This window comes from Octopus sinensis, linkage group LG2 (genome assembly GCF_006345805.1).
Source record: "Octopus sinensis linkage group LG2, ASM634580v1, whole genome shotgun sequence".
NCBI classification, from domain to species: domain Eukaryota; kingdom Metazoa; phylum Mollusca; class Cephalopoda; order Octopoda; family Octopodidae; genus Octopus; species Octopus sinensis.
The window spans coordinates 178233479-178252727 of record NC_042998.1 but is presented as its reverse complement, the minus strand read 5'-3'; the positions used below and the strand labels follow the sequence as shown (position 1 = coordinate 178252727).

General features: G+C 37.1%; 1 protein-coding gene across 1 annotated transcript; it reads right to left on the bottom strand.

Moving 5' to 3' along the window:
* Positions 1–3433: 3433 nt before the first annotated feature.
* LOC115232398 lies at positions 3434–6707 on the bottom strand. Its single transcript, XM_029802255.2, has 2 exons — positions 6688–6707; positions 3434–6212 (listed from the first exon to the last, which is right to left on the bottom strand). The coding sequence occupies exon 2, from the start codon at positions 6192–6194 to the stop codon at positions 3864–3866; it is 2331 nt and encodes a 776-aa protein (XP_029658115.1). The 5' UTR covers positions 6195–6212; positions 6688–6707; the 3' UTR covers positions 3434–3863.
* Positions 6708–19249: the final 12542 nt, after the last annotated feature.

Genomic DNA, 19249 nt, shown 5'->3' with positions numbered 1-19249 from the left:
GCCTTTAGTTCAACCAGGAAAAAAATCTACCTCCATTCCATATCAAATTTGACATTATGAAGCAGTTTGTTAAATGTCAAGATAGATGAACCATGTTTTCACTATATCTGCGGCACATTTCCCTAAGTATGGAAGGTAAAAATTCTTTAAAATGTTTCAGCCCGAAGGCTGTGGCCATGCTGGGGCACCACCGTTGAATGAACTACACTAGTATGTGAAACGACCTCTGATATGTGGCACTTGGTCAACAAGGGAGTTCGATGCCGCCGCCTGCGCCTGTGTCTCCTGCCCAGAGGTAGGTTCATCTGGGACCCCCGACAAGAAGAGATCCAGTTTAGGTTTAAAGAAACCCATATCCACACCATGCAAGTCTCTCAGGCATTTAGGGAGGCTGTTGCAGTATCTGGTCCTGTATTTTGATGGTGATGTTGGAATCTTTGGCACCATGCAGTGGGGCCCGTTCTGCGGTTGGGTAAACTTTGAATGCCAAATCCTCTAGGATTTTCCAGATGTATATCACTGCATATCTCTCCCGCCTCCGCTCCAGGGAGAAGAGTTTTAATACTTTCACTCTTTCCCAGTAGCTGATATGTTGCATTGAGACGATCTTCTTAGTATTGCTCAGAGTTCTGCTGTTAGCTTTACATTGTGTGGTGACCATAGTTGGGAGCAGTATCCTACAGATCCACTATGATTTTTTTTATTGTCTCAATGAATTAAGATTTTAAGGAAGATCTTTATGAAGGACTTGGATAAATTAAAATTTATTTCTAAAAGCTCAAAACTACCTTTCTTGGTACCGCTCTTATACCAACTGCTTCATATGTTCAATATATTCGACTGAGGAATAACTCTACATTTATCTTTAACCTTAAGGCTGTGAGGATGATATAAATGTTGGAGCTATCTCTGCTTACTGTTTCTTAATATTAAGATTTTATAGGAAGCTTTTTCTACATATTCCTTGGATACTATGTCGATCAAATTTTTATAACTCACTTTGCAGCGTATGTGGAACCCTGCTGTTTATTATATTTTAATACCAGTTAAGCCATCTAAGACCTGTTCTGTAGTCAAAGATGCCAAGATGTAACTCAAGTCAACACAAGCTAAGAAAGTAAAGTCATTGACCTGCAATCAGAATTCCACGAGTTGTCAGTAATAATCCAATTAGAGACTAAACAAGTCAAGAGTAGTGAACAGTTTAGGGTATGTATATTCATAAATGCGTCTTAACATTTCCACAGGTTTCTCTACCTTCGAAACGAAAGACGGCTGGGCGCAGCTACTTGGACGCAGATTTAGCGCAGCTGACTGGACATTCAACCTGTTTAGTGACATATTTTGGTGCGCAAAAATATTCGCATACACATAAAGATAGGTGGTAGAGAGAACAAGACTAAATTTATTCATTACGCGTGAATAAATACTAACGTAAAAGCGGTGTTATTGTATGGGGCTGAGGCATGGCGAACAACAGTTAAGTCAAATGAGCAAATACAATCATTCATCAACAGTTGCTTGCGTAGTATACTTAAAATTAGATGGCCTGAACACATAAGCAATATAGAGCTATGGCAAAGAACAAATCAAGTTTCGATTAGGGAGCAAATATTTAAGAAAAAGTGGAAGTGGATTGGTAGCACAATTAGAAAAGACACACCAAATGTAGCGAAAAGTGCTTTACAGTGGGATCCGGGTGAATATAGAAAGATAGGTAGGTCTAAGAACTCGTGGTGTAGATCAACACAAAAGGAACTAGAAGCGGGGGGGGGGGCATTCATGGCACAATATAAGTACAGAAGCAAAAACTTATGCGACATGGAATTCAATTATAAGTGGCCTATACTCCGAGTTGGAGGGTTGAAGGCAGAAAAAAAAAACACGCGTTACTGGCACAAACATCTCCCTCTCTCCTCATACCGAGGAATATATTCACGTATGTGTGGGTATATATTTCATTCAAACGTCATATGTTAAGTGTCTCTTAGCTCACAAGCCTGATCACAACTATTAGCTCTATAATAGCTTCCGTAATTAATTTAAACCACTGAATTCCTAAAAGTAAATGACCTTTTTCTTTTAAACTGAAAATATGCAGTAATATCTAAAGGTTTCTAAACTGAGTTTCAACAATTTAATATAACGCGACCAAGTGAAAATTTAGCGCTAACATTGTTCACTATATTATCTCCACCTGCAGTACAGAAATTCACGTTTAGCTTATTCTACATCCAGTCTCGTTCCAAGAAACCATGTCGGGTATCATTGGCCACATACAACTACAGGTTACCAGTCCAGCCTCAAAACCGCACCAACACCATTTGTTCTCTATATTGCCTTGTAACAATGTTAAAGAATTTCAGTGGCACATTTTAAAATATACTAAGTCATGTATAAATAGTAACTGAACATCCAGTTTTCACTCCCATGAGTTAATTGATATGGTTCACCTTAAGAATTATAATTCTAAGAGTGTTCTTGCTACTGTTTCTACAATATTAAGTTGTTTTTTTTTTTGCCCCTTTAAGGGTAATTAACATAACCTGGTGAGGTCTAGTTAGTTACTGTAACGTTAAGGATTGAACGTGGCGAAAGGTTCTCGTAAGAACTACCGAGACCAGCTTATTTTTTAAGGATGATAAAGTATCAGGCCTGTGGGAGGGGGGGGGGGGGGCGATACCTTTTTATCTCTTTTCGAAAGAAATCTACTTCAAATCTGGAAAGCGATAGACTTCACTAGGTCTTAAAAAGACACTATATAACGTCACACAAACGACTTCAAGTAATTTATTTACTATGGCATTAATATCATTTGTAAAACTGAATAGTTAAAATTTTATGTAGTCTTTTACCGGTTATAGGACTACGGCTAGTGCATCTCCATGGGTTTATTCGAACATAACGACCCCCAATAATTAGTTTTATACTTATTTTATTAGTACGTATTTGTCTCGCTATCATATGGTTTCTGTTCAAATTCCAGTCAATGAAATAACTCAAAACTAGGGAAGAAATCTGCGAAGGGTTCTACGCAATGGAACCGAAAATGGTTACGAAGCGATAGAACAGGTACTATACTTGTCATTGGGACTGTGGGTTCAAGTCTAGCCATGTGAACTTTTCTGATATGGTAAAAAAAAAAAAAAGGAAAAATGTAATACAGTGTATTAAGCTTTCATAAAAATTTAAGTCATACAGCAGCAGAAGAATACAGATCTTCGATTTCGTTCCATGCGATTTACTTTTTGACAAAGTGAAAAATAGATGTAACTCAGGAAGTGTTGATAAATGTATAAAGAATATAGCTTTCAGTGATGTTGTCTAAGATTGCATCCAATACTCCGTATATAGATGTTTACTGAATTTGAAGAGTTTCTTTAGAAACAAAAGAAATACATGTCACTGCTCTCTATAACAATAATTTTTAAAAAATTACTGGAATCTCCTTAGCTTCTAGTTCATAATAACTATGCCATCTTTTCCAGAGAAGTATGTTACTCTTATTCCGAGAGTGGTAGGCTTTTCAAGGAGGTATTGAGAAGAAATCAAGCACAACATTAAGATAACACGTATAATGCTCTCTGATTGAACCATAATCTACTGTATTCGTCTTGTAAAGAAATTCAATCTGGTAAGCTGTAACAGGTGACTAAAAGTCTTTTAGAAATTCAAACTGTCCGTTCTTCAAAACATTGAATAGTCATGGCTCCTCTATCAAATGATTAGAAGATAAATAATACCATGATTAAATTCATTTTATGTATAGCATAGTCTTGGAAGTAGCTTCCAAGGCAGCGTATGCGTGCGCAAGTAAAAATATTTAGTGTTCGCTTATGAATTGATACTAAAATAAAACCAACTTAACTACCGTAGGCTGTGGCTTTCTCAGTTCGGTCAATAATTCCATACCAGTTTCTCAATTGCCAGTGAGAGAAGTGATAAGGTATCAGGTCGACGTCTTTAGCATATTCATTTGTTATCTTGTTTATAGGCTGATGATTATCAACTGCAGTCATCATCATAGTCCCGACTGCTGGAAGTGGCGCAGGGCTGAGAACAGTAATTTGTAAGCGTGCTATATCATAAATAGCAATTTGATATACGTGTGGAGTTCGATGTAGTCCTAGTAACATGAATTTTTTAAAAAATGAAATATGTGCGGTAGAATAAATTTTTCTGTCAATTCTCCTAACTGGCATGTCATAGAAGGGGGGTAGAGGCAATAACAACTTAACTCTCCTCCAAAGATTCATTTCATGATACAGTACCAGGGTATCTATGGGGAACTGCGAACGTGTCTTAAAAGACATTTCAAAGTTTTCTTGAACTGTTTCATACACATCAAGGATAAAGATTATACGATCTTCTAGGATGATTGATGGGACATTCTCAAGATGTGCTGGTTCACTGAAACGATATCCAAGCTCTTCGCATATCAAAGACTTCATATTAATTTTGTATACATAAAATATTTCATTCGGTTCCATGCTAACTTTTATATTGGACTCATTTAAAGCAAATTTTTTCAACTCTCCGGATAATTTCATCCTACGTATTGTAGCTGATGCCATAAGATAGACGTACGTACCTGTTGATGTTTTGACTCCAAGTGATACCGACATAACAGAACCTTCATGCCTATTTGGACGCAAAGATATTTTACAATTCCACGTATCTTCCTCAAGGTTCCATTCATTAACAATTATTCTAAAACCTTTCTTTTTTCGATGTCGGAGAGCACAAACTGAATATAACGACCCAGAGCAAGTGAAGACAATTGCTTGCGAATTAGTTAAACATGAAATGTATTCCTCCTCAGCAGCTATCGCTAGAGGAGGTGGCTGTAAAATTCTCCAATTCATCAATTTTAGATTATATATCAATATTCCAGAACGCTCGTGCCTACAGACAAGCTCGCCATTTAGAAAACCGACTGTATTTTTTATAGATTTAGGCATATTAGAACTATACCAATTTTCACTATTTGAACAATATAATGCCATTACTTGGTTATCTGACTCTTGAATAATAATACTCCAGTTTGGATCAGAAGTTTTTCGGATATCTAACGGCTGTTGTTGCAACGCTTCAGATAGCAGATTTTCTTCGAGTAAAGAATCTTGAGTGCATCGGTATTCTATTGTAAACTTTGATTTAATCATAGACTGCGTCGCCCCAATGTTTAAGGAGCATGTCAACGGATTTACATAATTTATACAACAAGCGCTTTCTCCAAAATACACATCTTGAATCGAAAATGTGCGTTTATTACTTGCAGCCTGATCTTCGCAAAAAACCTCATCTGCTTCTTGGCTTTGTGATTCAGCAAACTTTTCAGCAACAATTTCTTCACTCGGTTCAAGATCTTTTGAAATGCTGTATAAGTTTTCTTGCATTACGGAACTAATAGAATCATTAACTAGCTTTTTTAAATCTTCGTCATAAGGGAACAAAAATGTTTCAATATCAAGTACTTGTTCTTCATAAAGTGGTCTATTCCAAAGAATTTTTTTTACTATACTTTTCACATTTGGGTAGCGATCAGAGGACTCATGAGATAACCAGTTAATCAGAAGTTTCATAAAAACAGCCGAGTTAAAATCGATGGTGAGGTCGCAGTCGATAATAAATTCTATAAATTCTATAGACAAATATTTTATATATTTACTCCGCAGAACTTGATTACAGAGCGTTTCACGACAAAGAACAAAGCATACAGCCGCAAGTTCATGCAAACTGTGACGCCAAGCTAATTCCCAGGTTGGAAATACGAAAATAGGTCGCAGTCGATCGAACAGAAACTGTTCACAATGCTTTCTTAAATATCTGATATCAATATGACTGAGGGCATTAAGTAACATAAAAGCAGAACTGTGAGTTAATGTTACCTCTCCATCGTAGATATACTTAACCATAATCTTTAGAATATCAGCATCTTCAATTTGCGAAGTCAGATCTAGAGTGTTATCCATTAGTGCTTTATTTTCAAACAGTTTCTTGAAGTATTTACTAATAGATGCCAAGATAATGCGATGTACTGGAATAACAGTTTCCTCAACCTTCAAGTAAACATCACAGAGGAAGCCCGCTTTCAATAGCGTAGATAGATACGTAGTATATGGGCTGCTGGTTCTCAAATTCCTATACCATCTTCTTAACGATGCATTCTCGGGATTATCAGGACAGTCCATATTTTTAACTGAAGATGTCTGAAAATAAATGCTAAGATAGTTTAATATGCTTTGCTACAGATGAGGTAAAACACAAAGTTTAGTTTCAGTAAACACAGTATTTTAACATTAAAGAGAAGTTTTTGGAAGCATTCACATTTGATTAGTTTCAGTTTGAAAAAAAAGTGTGTGTACAGAGGGTTATATGCTAGTTATCTACGGAAAAATTTATTAAAGAATGATCACAATCTCCACAGTATTAGGAAACAAGAATATACTTTATCGTCCACAAGGTAAAGGAAAAAAAAGTAATTGAAGTGATTTCTATAACAGACAGATATATCAGGATATACATCGACGGGTTAAAAAATGACGTTCATGGTTACATTGTTATATTGATTTAGAAAATTCCCTCGAAGTTCAGAAATTTTTTCCATGTTGATTTAATGTCAGAAAAAGAAATATTACACACAAAAATCATTTTCTGTAAGCATAAAAATAGATATAAACTCACCCTTGATTGAATTAGTGTTACCGCAGCTACAATATTAAAACGAATTCTGATTTCGTGTCCTCTAAGTCGTAATATACTTTCGTAACGTAACGCCGCTGAATAGAACCAATTTAAATAAATAAGTATATTGTGATTGGTTACTTTTTTAATGGTTCATCTTAATATATTGCGATTTATTAATATGCTAAGATCAAAAGTTCGTTTTCTACATATTCCTTCGCTTACTTTATGATTTTTTTTTGATCAGATACAAATCCAATTTCTAAAAGAGAGAGAAAACAGTCGACTAAGTCTCTATAATAAACTGATTTCATTTATTACTACATATTTATAGGCATTTCCTATAAGGTGCATTGTCTCAGTGGTTAGGACAGCGGACTCGCGGTCATAGGATCGCAGTTTCGGTTCTCAGACCGGGCGTTGTGAGTGTTTATTGAGCGAAAACACCTAAAGCTCCACGAGGCTCCAGCAGAGGGTGACAGCGAACCCCGCTGTACTCTTTCACCACAACCTTCACTGTTTCTTCCTGTTTCTGTTGCACCTGTATTTCAAAGGACCAGCCTTGTCACACTCTGTGTCACGCTGAATCTCCCCGAGAACTACGTTAAAGGTACACGTGTCTGCGGAGTGCTCAGTCACTTACACGTTAATTTCACGAGCAGGCTGTTACGTTGATCGGATCAACTGGAACCCTCGTCGTCGTAACCGACGGAGTGCCACGACATATTTATAACGAAAGGGTATAAGTCGATTAAATCGATTGTTAATACATTACTATTATTTATTTTGTTTATCCAATCCAGAGAGGTTTACACGTATCGGAACATAACTAAATACTATAAGGTCCAGTTTCAGTGATTTTGGCAACTACCATCTTTAACCCAATTTTTATGAAACAAGTATTTTGTTAATCGACTTTTTGAGGGATTAACGACAAACTAAATCCGTTATTTGAGTCCAGAGTCGGATGTGAATGAATATTGTAAGAAGTTCTGAAATGTCTTTAACTCATTGCCTCAGACTTTTTACTTTGTTTCTATAATGGAATTTCTCCAGGCCTTTTAACTGAAAATATAGTGAACAAGCTTCAAACCGTATTGTATATTGATTTCTCTTGACTTGACACAAATCCAATTTTGTATAAGCGTTGTGTAGAGTGGCCTCAATCTATTTAGTATATATCTGCTGCTTAGTTTATCTATTTCAAATTGATGAAAAGCAAATTTTATTCTGAAGTAATTTATTCATTTACTATAAAGTGTTTCCTTCGACGCTATTTGAAATACATCAAACCACCTGCTCTTTATATTACGAAACTATATGTGTGCAAAAGACAGATGGACTGCTAAATGTCATGAAAGAATTTGGATAATTATTGTTGTATTTCCAGTGGAAAATGGATGTAAAGTGATATGATCATTGGATATATATAAATTAATGTGTGTGTGTGTGTGTGTGGGAACGTATACAAACATATATGGGTAGATTTCCGTAGGTTTCGACAATGAAAATTTAGTTATGTTTTCTGATCAACTAATTACCTGTTTATCCAATTAGAGAGTAAGGAGATGTATTGGGTTGTCCGGAAAGTTCGTGCCGATTTATAGTAGCTTACATTTCAACTTATTTTAGAATATGGTTGAGTCCATAAAATAGGATTTGACAACAGCTCCATTTAGAGCACAGTTTAAGCTATCTTTTCGTGGAAGAAGGCTTATGTTCCTATAACCTGTGTTAATTCTGTAATCCTTTAAAATGGAAAATAAGAATGTTCATTTTTGGCACTTGATGCTTTTTTTTTCCGTAAAGGGAAAAATGCTTCACAAGCAACCAAAGAAATATGCGCAGTTTATGGTGATGTTTCGTTATCCGAAAGAACTCTACAGAAGTGGTTCGCAAGGTTCCGACCTGGAGATTGTAGCCTTATTGATAAAGAGCGATCAGGAAGACCATCCACTTCAGATGATGAACAAATCAAGTCATTAACTGAGAATAACCCACATTGCACAACCCGAGAATTGGCAGAAAGCCTCAACCTATCAAAATCCGTCGTTCATGAGCACCTGGTAAAGCTTGAGTACACAATTCGCTTAGATGTTTGGGTACCTCATGAGTTGAGTGAGAAGAACCTTTTGGATCACATTTCCATCTGTGATTCGCTTTATAAACGGAATGAAAACGCGCTTTTTTTTAAAGCAAATTGTGACAAGGGATGAGAAATGGATTATCTCTCGAAATGTTCAGAGAAAGCGATCCTGGAGTAAGCGACATGAGCCACCCCAAAAGCGGGTCTTCACCCTAAAAAAGTCTTGCTTTGTGTCTGGTGGGATTGGAAAGGAATTCTGTACTATGAGCTTCTTCCAAGTAACCAGACAATTAATTCTGAGAAATACTGCACACAACTGGACGAGTTAAAAGCAGCAATTCAAGAGAAACGTCCAGAATTGGCCAACAGGAAGGGTGTTGTTTTCCAACATGATAATGCAAAACCGCACGTTTCTTTGGGAACCAGACAAAAATTGCTGCAGATCGGCTGGGATGTGTTTCCCCACCCTCCATATTCACCAGGCATTGCTCCTTCGGATTTCCACTTATTCAGGTCTCTGCAGAATAGTCTTAATGGTAAAAAATTTCAATTCCTTGGATGATGTAAAAAGATACCTTGATGAATTCTTTGCCATGAAACCACCTCAATTCTGGGAGAGGGTATTTTCAAGTTAAAGGAATGATGGAGATGCATTGTGCAACAAAGTGGTTCATATTTGGTTGATTAAAAATGTAATGGCAAGTATTTATTGACCTTTTTCTTTCCTTTAAAAATCGGCACGAACTCTCCGGACAACCCAATATATTCAAGATAGACGTGCACTCTTAACACACTTCTAAGCTAGGATCAGCGCGATACATTGTGTAACAATGATATACTTTTGAATTACTTGTTCAATCTCTCCGACGTGTTTTTGTATAGTTTCTGCCTACCAAAATACACTCGTAAGATATGGACCGATCTAAAGCCATAGAAAATAGCATTTGAATCAAAATATGACGCAGTGGGATCAAACCCGGTACCACATTGCCGCAAAACAAACTTCGTAACCATTTAGTCATACATTTATTGAGACAAGTATTGTTGTTATTGCGATATTTACGTTGCTGTTTGTGCGTTCTCTTATTGGCTTGTTGTTTGGTGTAATTTTATGCGCTCCGGCATTTCAGTGTTATCTCCGACTGCAGTTCTATTAGGCCGAGTAAAAAGTAAGCAACCTTTTCAAACATGAAATTCATCACGATGTATTTCATCAATGCAGAAATTTTATTCATCAATGTAAGTACCATTACAATCAACACACTTTTGCTAACGTATTACATGTTTGTTTATTCGATAACAGAAAAGTCTGGAGCTCTTGAGCTGATGAACTCTTTGAACACACTTTCAGCATCGGTTTGATTTTTGAACCCTTTCTCTCACAAGAAACCGCAAAGGTGCTTGATAAAGTGGTAGTCAGTACGAGAGAGTTCTGGGGAATAAGCGGGTGAGGAAGAACTTCGTAGCCAAGTTCCCTCAACTTCTGGAACGTCATTAGTGAAACATGTGGTCGAGCATTGTCATGAAGAATGATTGGTCCTCTTCTGTTCCCCAGCCTGGGACGAAGGAGTACCAATTTTTAGTTCATTTTGGCAATTTCATAGCAATATGCTTTTGCAATAATGTTTTTTCCGGGTTTTTAATAAGTTATAGTGGATGAGTCCAGCAGTACACCACCAAACAGTCACCATAATCTTCGTTTTGAAGAGCTCGGGTTTAGAGAAGGTTTTCGATACTTCATTTTGGTTCAACCACTGCGAAGAAACGCTTTTTATTATTGCACAGAATCCACTTTTCATCGCAAGTTACAATACGGTGGAGAAATGGATCGGTCTGGTTACGAAGAAGCGACGAGCAAATTTCATATCTGCGCATTTTCCGATTTTCATATAAATTGTGTGGTACCCATTTGTCGAGCTTTTTTGATTTTCCGATCGTATGCAAATGGTTGCTGGCGGTTTTCTGGCTAACACGAAGCTCTTTTGCCAGTTCTCGAGTGGTTTTACGCGGATCTTTCTCAACGACGGTCTTTAATTGACCGTCATCGATGGCAGATGGGCGCCCACTACGCTCACGATCTTCAAGGCTCAGCTCTACACTGCGAAATTGTTTAAATCATTTTCGAGCTGACTACTCACTGATCGTTTCCTCACCAAACGTTTGATTGCTTTTTTTATTACCTATTACAGGCGCACATAGAGGGGACAATACAATATGATCTGGGCGTCATATACAACAGATGGTATAAAAATTTATAATGACAAAATGAAAAAAAAAATCGAATGGGACACAAAAGACAATAACATACAATGAAAGACAATACGGAGTTTAAAAGACAGGTATGCTCCGACCCCACGAGCCCTGTCTTCTCAACCGACACCTTTGGTAACCTCTATGACGTGCTCACGCAGGGCCTTTCACTCCCACCATACGTGTTACACGCTTCCATCTTTTTTTGAACATGCACCTCCTTTCTTGCCCCACCTTCTTTTTCAAGTGAAAAGTGAAAACATTCACCAAAGTAAGGCCGGACACAAAGCTGTCTGTCACAGTACCTTTCATTCTCGACTTGCATATCACCTCTCTCGCAATTGCTACTACAACGAGAAAACAATTCTTACCTTCTTCCGTAAGGAAATCCGGTGGGTTAATTTTTAGAATTGACTCAGACGACAGCTGTACTCTTCTCCCATCTGACAACAGGTGTTCTGCATAAGTCCACACTTTTGATATACCCGGACACTAAACAATAGCGTGCGGAACCGTTTCCACATCCCGCCAGTACCATGGACAGGCCGACAGCCCAGGGTGGGCATGTCTGGTGAGCTTATCCCGAATGGGTAGGATTCCTCGGTAATACTGCCAGGCCAAAGACTTTTGGAAGTTTTCCAATGTTTTCGGCCCGAATGTTCTTCGGAACAATCTGTCTAACTGATTGTCATCGAGACCCAGGGTCCTTTCCAGGGCATCATCATTTCCTGCCTCTACCAACCTACTATAGTAAGCCGCGGTGGTACCGAAACCGCAGGCTTTACTCGAGTTGCGGAACTCTGTGTACCAGGTACCCAACCTCAATCTTCGACGAAACCAGTTTTATCTACCACCAAAACTAGTAAAGCTAGGGAAGAACCATTTAGCGAGCGGAGACCACACCCGTTCACCATCCAGGTAGAGCCAGAGATGCCTCAACCTCAGCACATGCTTGCACATCAACAGCCAAGGCATCCCTACCCACCCTTTAACGGCTTTTGACAGCAAATAGAACGTCTAACAAGTGGAGTGGATAGTAAATGGAGGCTAGGGTTGCTAACAAAATACAGTAAGACTTTATACTTTTTCTTTTATTCCCTTGCCAAAGATACAGTAAAGTGGTCTCAGGTTTGCGAAGAAGGCTTACAGTGATAAAAATCAGCTGAAACGAAAAAAAAAAGTTTGCCATGCGTGTTTCTGTTAATCCGAACGACTCTCAGGAAGAGTTGCAGTCAGCTCAGTCAATAGAACAACATCGGTTTATTAAACAGCTGCACTGAGGATGAGGGTTTTCGGTTAATTTATTTTATAGTTAATGCGGTTAAGTTTGCTTTGCAACTACGTGGTTTCGGGTTTTGTGCGTTTGTGCGTTCTTATTTTTCTAAACTTTATCAATACTTTTAGATGCTATCAATGCTAAATTTTTCCCCATCTTAACAAATCGCAATCATGGCTGTATGGTTAAGCAACCACGTTCCTTCGAGTTCAGTCCAGCTGCATGACACAATGGGCAATGTCTTTCACTAGTACGATTGTCCTTATAGACATAAGAAACAACAGCATTTTGTTAGGACAACTTGTATTTCTATTAACATGCTTACTATTACGACAGTACTACAGATTACATTGATGAACATGGTACCAAACAATATATCCATGCTATGGATCTATCTCTTTTCGGTGGACAAGAGTAGGCAATTACAAATTTATAGCTTTACAATTCCATTGTATAGTAGAACTACTTTCCAGCCTCTTCGCAATGAATCAATGAAGAAGCACAAGTCAGATACTACACGAATCTGAGACAAGTTTCTCCAAGAGTTCATTAATGCCATTGCAAATAATGCAATAACAATAGCCTAATGATTTAAAGCATGTTACCAAATTAAAATTTAACATTTTGGTCATGTAAATTGCTTTTCTTTAGTTCCAAGAAGCACTATGTTCCCTTTAGACAGCGATAAATATCTAACATGATTATTCAAACATTCTTGGTTAAATAATCTTAGCTCCAAATTTTCTTCAAATATGTATTCAAGATCTACAGAAAGCCCAACATTTCAACCAATTGAATCTCATCACTCTCTGTTCCCTCATATATCGAAGCTAGTCTATCATTTGGAGGAAAGGAAATAAACATTATTTCATCACGTTTGACTGATTCACTGGCTGAATGCAAGTTTGGATAGCTAGTCTTGTGTTTGTTCTTAACAGAAAATCCATTTATGTTAACATTACAAAGTTATTTTGTTGTGTCTGGAGAGAGTCATTCTGTTTTTATGCCTTATTAATTAACACACTCACCGGTTCAGTTTTAACAGATAGATTTACAAGTCTTACATCAAACTTTTATTGAAAATTTTCAGCATGTCTCTATCTCTGCATACTTCAAATCTCTCCTTAGCGTTGCGAAACACATTTTGAAGCATAACTCCTGCATTGCTAACCGAATGTGTTCTTTAAGCTCAGCTAAACTATTGCTCCATCTTGGGGAAGATTGCTGCTAAATTGAAAAAAGCTGTCATGGACAAATAAAAGGGATCCAACAAGAATGAAAATAAAATTATAAACAAAATTCAAAATTTATACACTTTTAACATATTAAACATGATAAACATAAATAAAAGCGAGTTTTAAAAAATGCACCCAATTTCACTCAAATCATTAGTATTTCTGGGACACCTATTTACTCGTCCGACTAAACGCGATGGGGAACACAGGTGTGTGGGGGGGTTGACTAATTCCAGGTGGCGAGCGTAGCTTCCGGAAGTGGTCACGCGGTTAAACTCAAATGGCTGTGAGTCACAACAGAAGTTCGTTATTTTATTTTTTGTATGAACATTTTACATTATATAGTTCAGATATGGATGGCAGAAAGCAGACATGCTGCCGGGCCATGCTGCATTGCGCAGGACTTGGAACGTGAAAAATCAACAGCGCACTTCTGGAGAATGGATGAATGGGTTTGTTGTGCCTTTACCCAGCTGCACAGACACGCACATGGCCCGGTGGTGCGCAGGGTGGTAACATGAAGCATCGACAGGGCACCAACAAAAATGTTCTTCTCATTTCCTCTGCCAAACTGGACAAAAACGTTTTCATGAAATATACGCTACTTATAATGCATAAGTGGAGGCGCAATGGCCCAGTGGTTAAGGCAGCGGACTCTCGGTCGTAGGATCGCGGTTTCGATTCCCAGACCGTGTGTTGTGAGTGTTTATTGAACGAAAACACCTAAAGCTCCACGAGGCTCCGGCAGGGAGTGGTGGCGATCCCTGCTGTACTCTTTCGCCACAACTTTCTCTCTCTCTTTCTTCTGTTGGCCTGCTCGCTTAACCAACAGAGTGGCGTCATATGAAGGCTAAAACAATGCGAAGCGCATTGTGATCAGCGATGTGTAGCAACATCTGATAGCCCGGTCGGTCACAGTGATCACGGTAATAATGCATAAGTAGTGTCAATATTTTATCGTCGGAAAATGGTCTAAAATAAAGGTAACACCCACTGCAATATATTCAAATCTGATTAATCTGCATTTCTTTGGTGGTGGAGGCATAGTCGGTGTCGGAAATTCTTTTAGTCAACAGTAATTCGATGTTTGTTGCAAATTTGTAAATTGATTCCATCGACTGATGATACAAGCCTCCGTTTTTAGGGAGCAAATCTTACATTTCAGGTGATTATGTATGTATGTATGTATGTATGTATGTATGTATGTATGTATGTATGTATGTATGTATGTATGTACGTATGTATGTATGCATGCGTGCATGTATAGAGCTAAATCAGTCATAAATTATGATAATATATATACTGGCAAATGGTTTTAGCCAAACCGCCGGCCGTTTAAGTAGTCACTACCAATGATGCCTACGAAATAAGCCAAAATAGTATAGACTGGTGATTTTAGAGACGGTCATGGGATGGTTACCTCCCCTATCAGTATATATATATTGCACTCTTCTGACAGTGTTAAGAGTTTTTAACTCGTACTAGCGATGTAGCTGCTTCGACACCCTCAGTTACATTTAGCAACGAAAAGTTTTTCCTTTATGATATTACATTGCGCCTAGCTATTTATATTAATTTACACACACACACACACACACACACCACACACACACACACACACACACACACACACCACACACACACACACACACACACATGTATATGTCATACTTAACGTGGATATACTGTAAAAAAAGCTACAACACTGTAGTATTTGTCACGAGAAAGCTTTTCGTATAGACTTGTAGTGCTAAAAAGAGCAAAAGTGAATCAGCAGCACTCGGAAAGTGTCCAGCAGGTGTGGTGAAATTGTTAAATATGGGATTTCTGCGTATTTACACGTTATCGCTGGCCTCTTGTTTAAATTTCGTTTCTACTGAATTAGAAAACAGTGAAGTGCTGAGATCGTCTATTAATACCGAGTTATGTCAGCTGTTCTCGCCAATTCACTTGACGACCAAAACCTGTCCCATATAACATTTTCTACATTTTCTGATATAACAAATAATGGATCTTATTGGAGTAATCTCCTTTTTCTGTCCGTTTAAATTTAAAGACCTCTATAGGAAGTTTTAGTTTACTACTTTTATCAAGAATTTCAGTTAATCAAAGTTTTTGAACTCATTATATCCTCACTATATTACATATGGAGAACCTTACACATATAATATACCTTATAGCATTAAGTCTACTGTCTCATCCATATCCACTGCTGTAAGTAATAATGAATAATGAATACGTAAATAGATCCACAGGCTATTTTCCTCGAGGTATGCTGAAAATGAAATGAAGAAAATAAAAACTAAAACTTTCCCCTTCAAGCAATGTCCTTTCTACCGAACAGTTTAAACGTGTATTTAAATATTTCCAATGCAATGCACGTAGCAAGGCGAATTACCATCGTAATCTTTTCTGGAAATCATAACTGAAGATTACTTCAATTTGCATTGGTTGAATGTGAAGAGAGATGCATCCGTTTACAAATTAAGCTGGAACATTCACCGTAAGCAAGTTAGCAGGACGAAAGTACGTATTCACGACTGATATTGTTCTTATATGGCACTTCTAACAATCTTTCAATCTTTCTTGTTACAATGGATTATATGACTCAACCAAATGCTGTTCAAGCAATCTAGCTGCATATTATATTAGAGTGGCTTAGAGAAGCTTGATAAAATCTTTGATAATGGATATTTTCTGCTGTAACTAAAATCATTTCACAAATTCTAGTCAATCAAACCATATTTTGATTCACTGTTTTAGACATTTTGCTTTAGGTGTGTTACAAGTGTCATTGGGGGAGATATTGAAGTAACACTTCCTATATGTCATTGATTTAACATCAATAGATCTAAGTCCTTATTGAACCCCAGATTATGAATAATGAAGCATTTGATGTTTGACTATATTACTTGCTTTTGAAGTAATTAAATATTTTACTAACTTACATTAAACAAATAACTTGCCGCTTAAAACACTATAACATCTTTAACATTTTTTGTTGTGTCTTGACCTTGGAACGAGAGGGGAAAAGTTACTGAAAAGGTCTCGAACAGTGACGAAAGGACTTTGACTTGCAAACAATGAATTGATTGTTTAATCAGCACGTGATGCAAACTATCGATTAATTAGTTGTATAGATATTTAACCATTTGACCAACAACAAAGAAGTGGAATTGAACAAGTGCGTGCGTAATGATTCTCCCAAAACACAACAAGATTTGTTCTAACAAACGAATTCACATCATGAATCTTGCAAACCAAATACAAAGCTCTTTAACATCTTAACATCTTTAATATTACATCTTAAAACTTACACATTGAGTGTTTAATGATTTAAGAACTAAAAATATGAAAAACCACTTCCTAAGATATTTGCGACAGTAATAATGAAAAAGACTGCTTACTCATATGGTTTCCCTGTCTGGTGGGTTATATATACATTACTTTTAGTGCAACTTTCGTTGTCGATATATCGACGCTTTTCAACCAGTAAAGAGATGATTTTGTGAAGTAAATTGACGACTTTGATAACTCCAGCAAATATTTTTGCGCATTTCTCATTCTTTATAGGAGAGTCGAAAAAAATCAGTTAAAATTTTTTCAAGTACAAGTATGTTATATTTTGATATATTTTGATATTTACAATTAATTCATCAAATCAATATAGCAATCACTGACCAAATGTTCTCAGAGAATATAGATATTTTATTAAAAATAAGAAACAAAGAATCAGATTATTTAGTTTGGCAATATTGTATTAACCGAAAGCCTAAACTCATTCAAAAGATTATAGAAGCGAATTATTAAAATCTCTTTTATAGGGAATTTTTCAGGGATTCTGAAATTAGTATGGAAAATGGGAGAGTGAGACTACAGTTCAAAGTTTGATATTCATCCTGATTGATTGCAACATAGTGGATCCCGCTAAAGGCAACCAGCTGTCAGGCGGTGATATTAAATAGGATCTATCCAATCACTAACGTAGACTAGGAAGTTGGTTTCCGCATAGTTTCCGTCTATCAAATTTCACTCACAAGGCTTGACTCAATCTGAAGCTATGGTAAAAGATACTTGACCAAGGAACAACGCAGCAGGACTGAGCCTAGCCTCACATGTTTATGAAACGAACTTCTTAATCTCACGATCGTGCTGCACGCAAAAGGTTGAAAAGATAAACCTGTGGGAGAAACTAGCATCACTTGAGACGTAAACCTTTATTATCTCTTGCCCATATTTTACAACTTAACGACAAAGCTAAACACTCTCTATTTCCTATGATTTTCTGTCCTTTCTCTTTTATGTTTCTTGTATTTTACTCAATTCTTTGTTTCATTTTTTTCGCATTATTTCGAATAATAATGACCCCCGCCTATATTATGTCCCTAAAATAACTATAACCAACAAAAGCACTTGCATCTTTAGAGCCTTTACAGAACACATATTTGAATGTCTCTCAACCGCATTTGTTTAAGCTAAAACCAACTTCTCTCCCTAAATTCTATATTTGGACAATTATCTATGATACGACACATACACATCCACACACGCATATATAACGTTTATTTCAATGTAGTTTTAACGACAAACTTTATATCAGTTTTATTGTTCCCTTTTATGAAGCAAAGATTAGATATTCTATTACTTTTACTTGAAAAAATAAATGCGCCCTTTTAAAGCCTAGCCAGGCTCATGGGCCCGTTTTCCCGGTTTCTATGGTCTATGTGTTCCCCAGCTGGACGGGACGTCAGTCCATCGCAGCGTTACTCATTTTTGCCAGCTGAGTGGACTGGAGCAACGAGAAATGGAAGTGTTTTGCTCAAGAACACAATGCGTCGCCCGGTCCAGGAATCGAAACCACAATCTTACGATCATGACACCCTAACCACAAAGCCACGCGCCTCCACTTTACTTTTACTTAGCTATTTCGAAATTTCTTCTTCCTTTGTCAACTTCCTCCTCATATACTACCATCTTTGCTTTAGTTATTACTTGTGTATTTGTTTTGTTTTTACTAAGCTTCAACTCAACACCCACCAAAGACACCCATGAACAAAAGATGAGCATCCGTGTTTTCTTCAAACGTAATGCATCTAAGGCTAGAATCTCAAATGTATTCTTTTTATTAGGCGACAACGTATAATGTAAGGGAGATTTTGATGTTGTTTCTAGAAGTTAGTGCGAATACTTCAAGGATCTCTGGTTCGAGTTTGTTAATCTTCTTGTGGCGTTGCTGCCATTAATGTAGATGTCAATGTTACTATGCTGTGGTCACTACAGCTACTGTCGTTATCGCTTTTGTTGAGATGATTACTTTTGTAATAGGATACATAAAAGATTGTTGTCTGTTTGTCAGATTGTTATTATTTTCTAAAACCGTAGTGAATTGTAAAGCAGATGTGTAAAGAGAGAGGAAGGAGGAGTGATAGAAAGAAGTAGATAAGAAGAGATAGAGATGTATACATATATATGTATGTATATTTGTATGCATGAGTATATGTGTGTGCATATATATAATGTGTGTGTGTGTGTAAGTATTTATGTATTTATACGCATAGGCCAAATGTGTTACTCTGTCACGTGATGGTTAGTTGAAGGGAGAGACGAAGAGCAAGAGGAGAAGTGGGAGAGGGAAGTTTATTAATGACTTTTAGGGACGCGGTATTTCGTAATAGAACCATAATATACTGTAAAATATATTAAATGATTTTATAA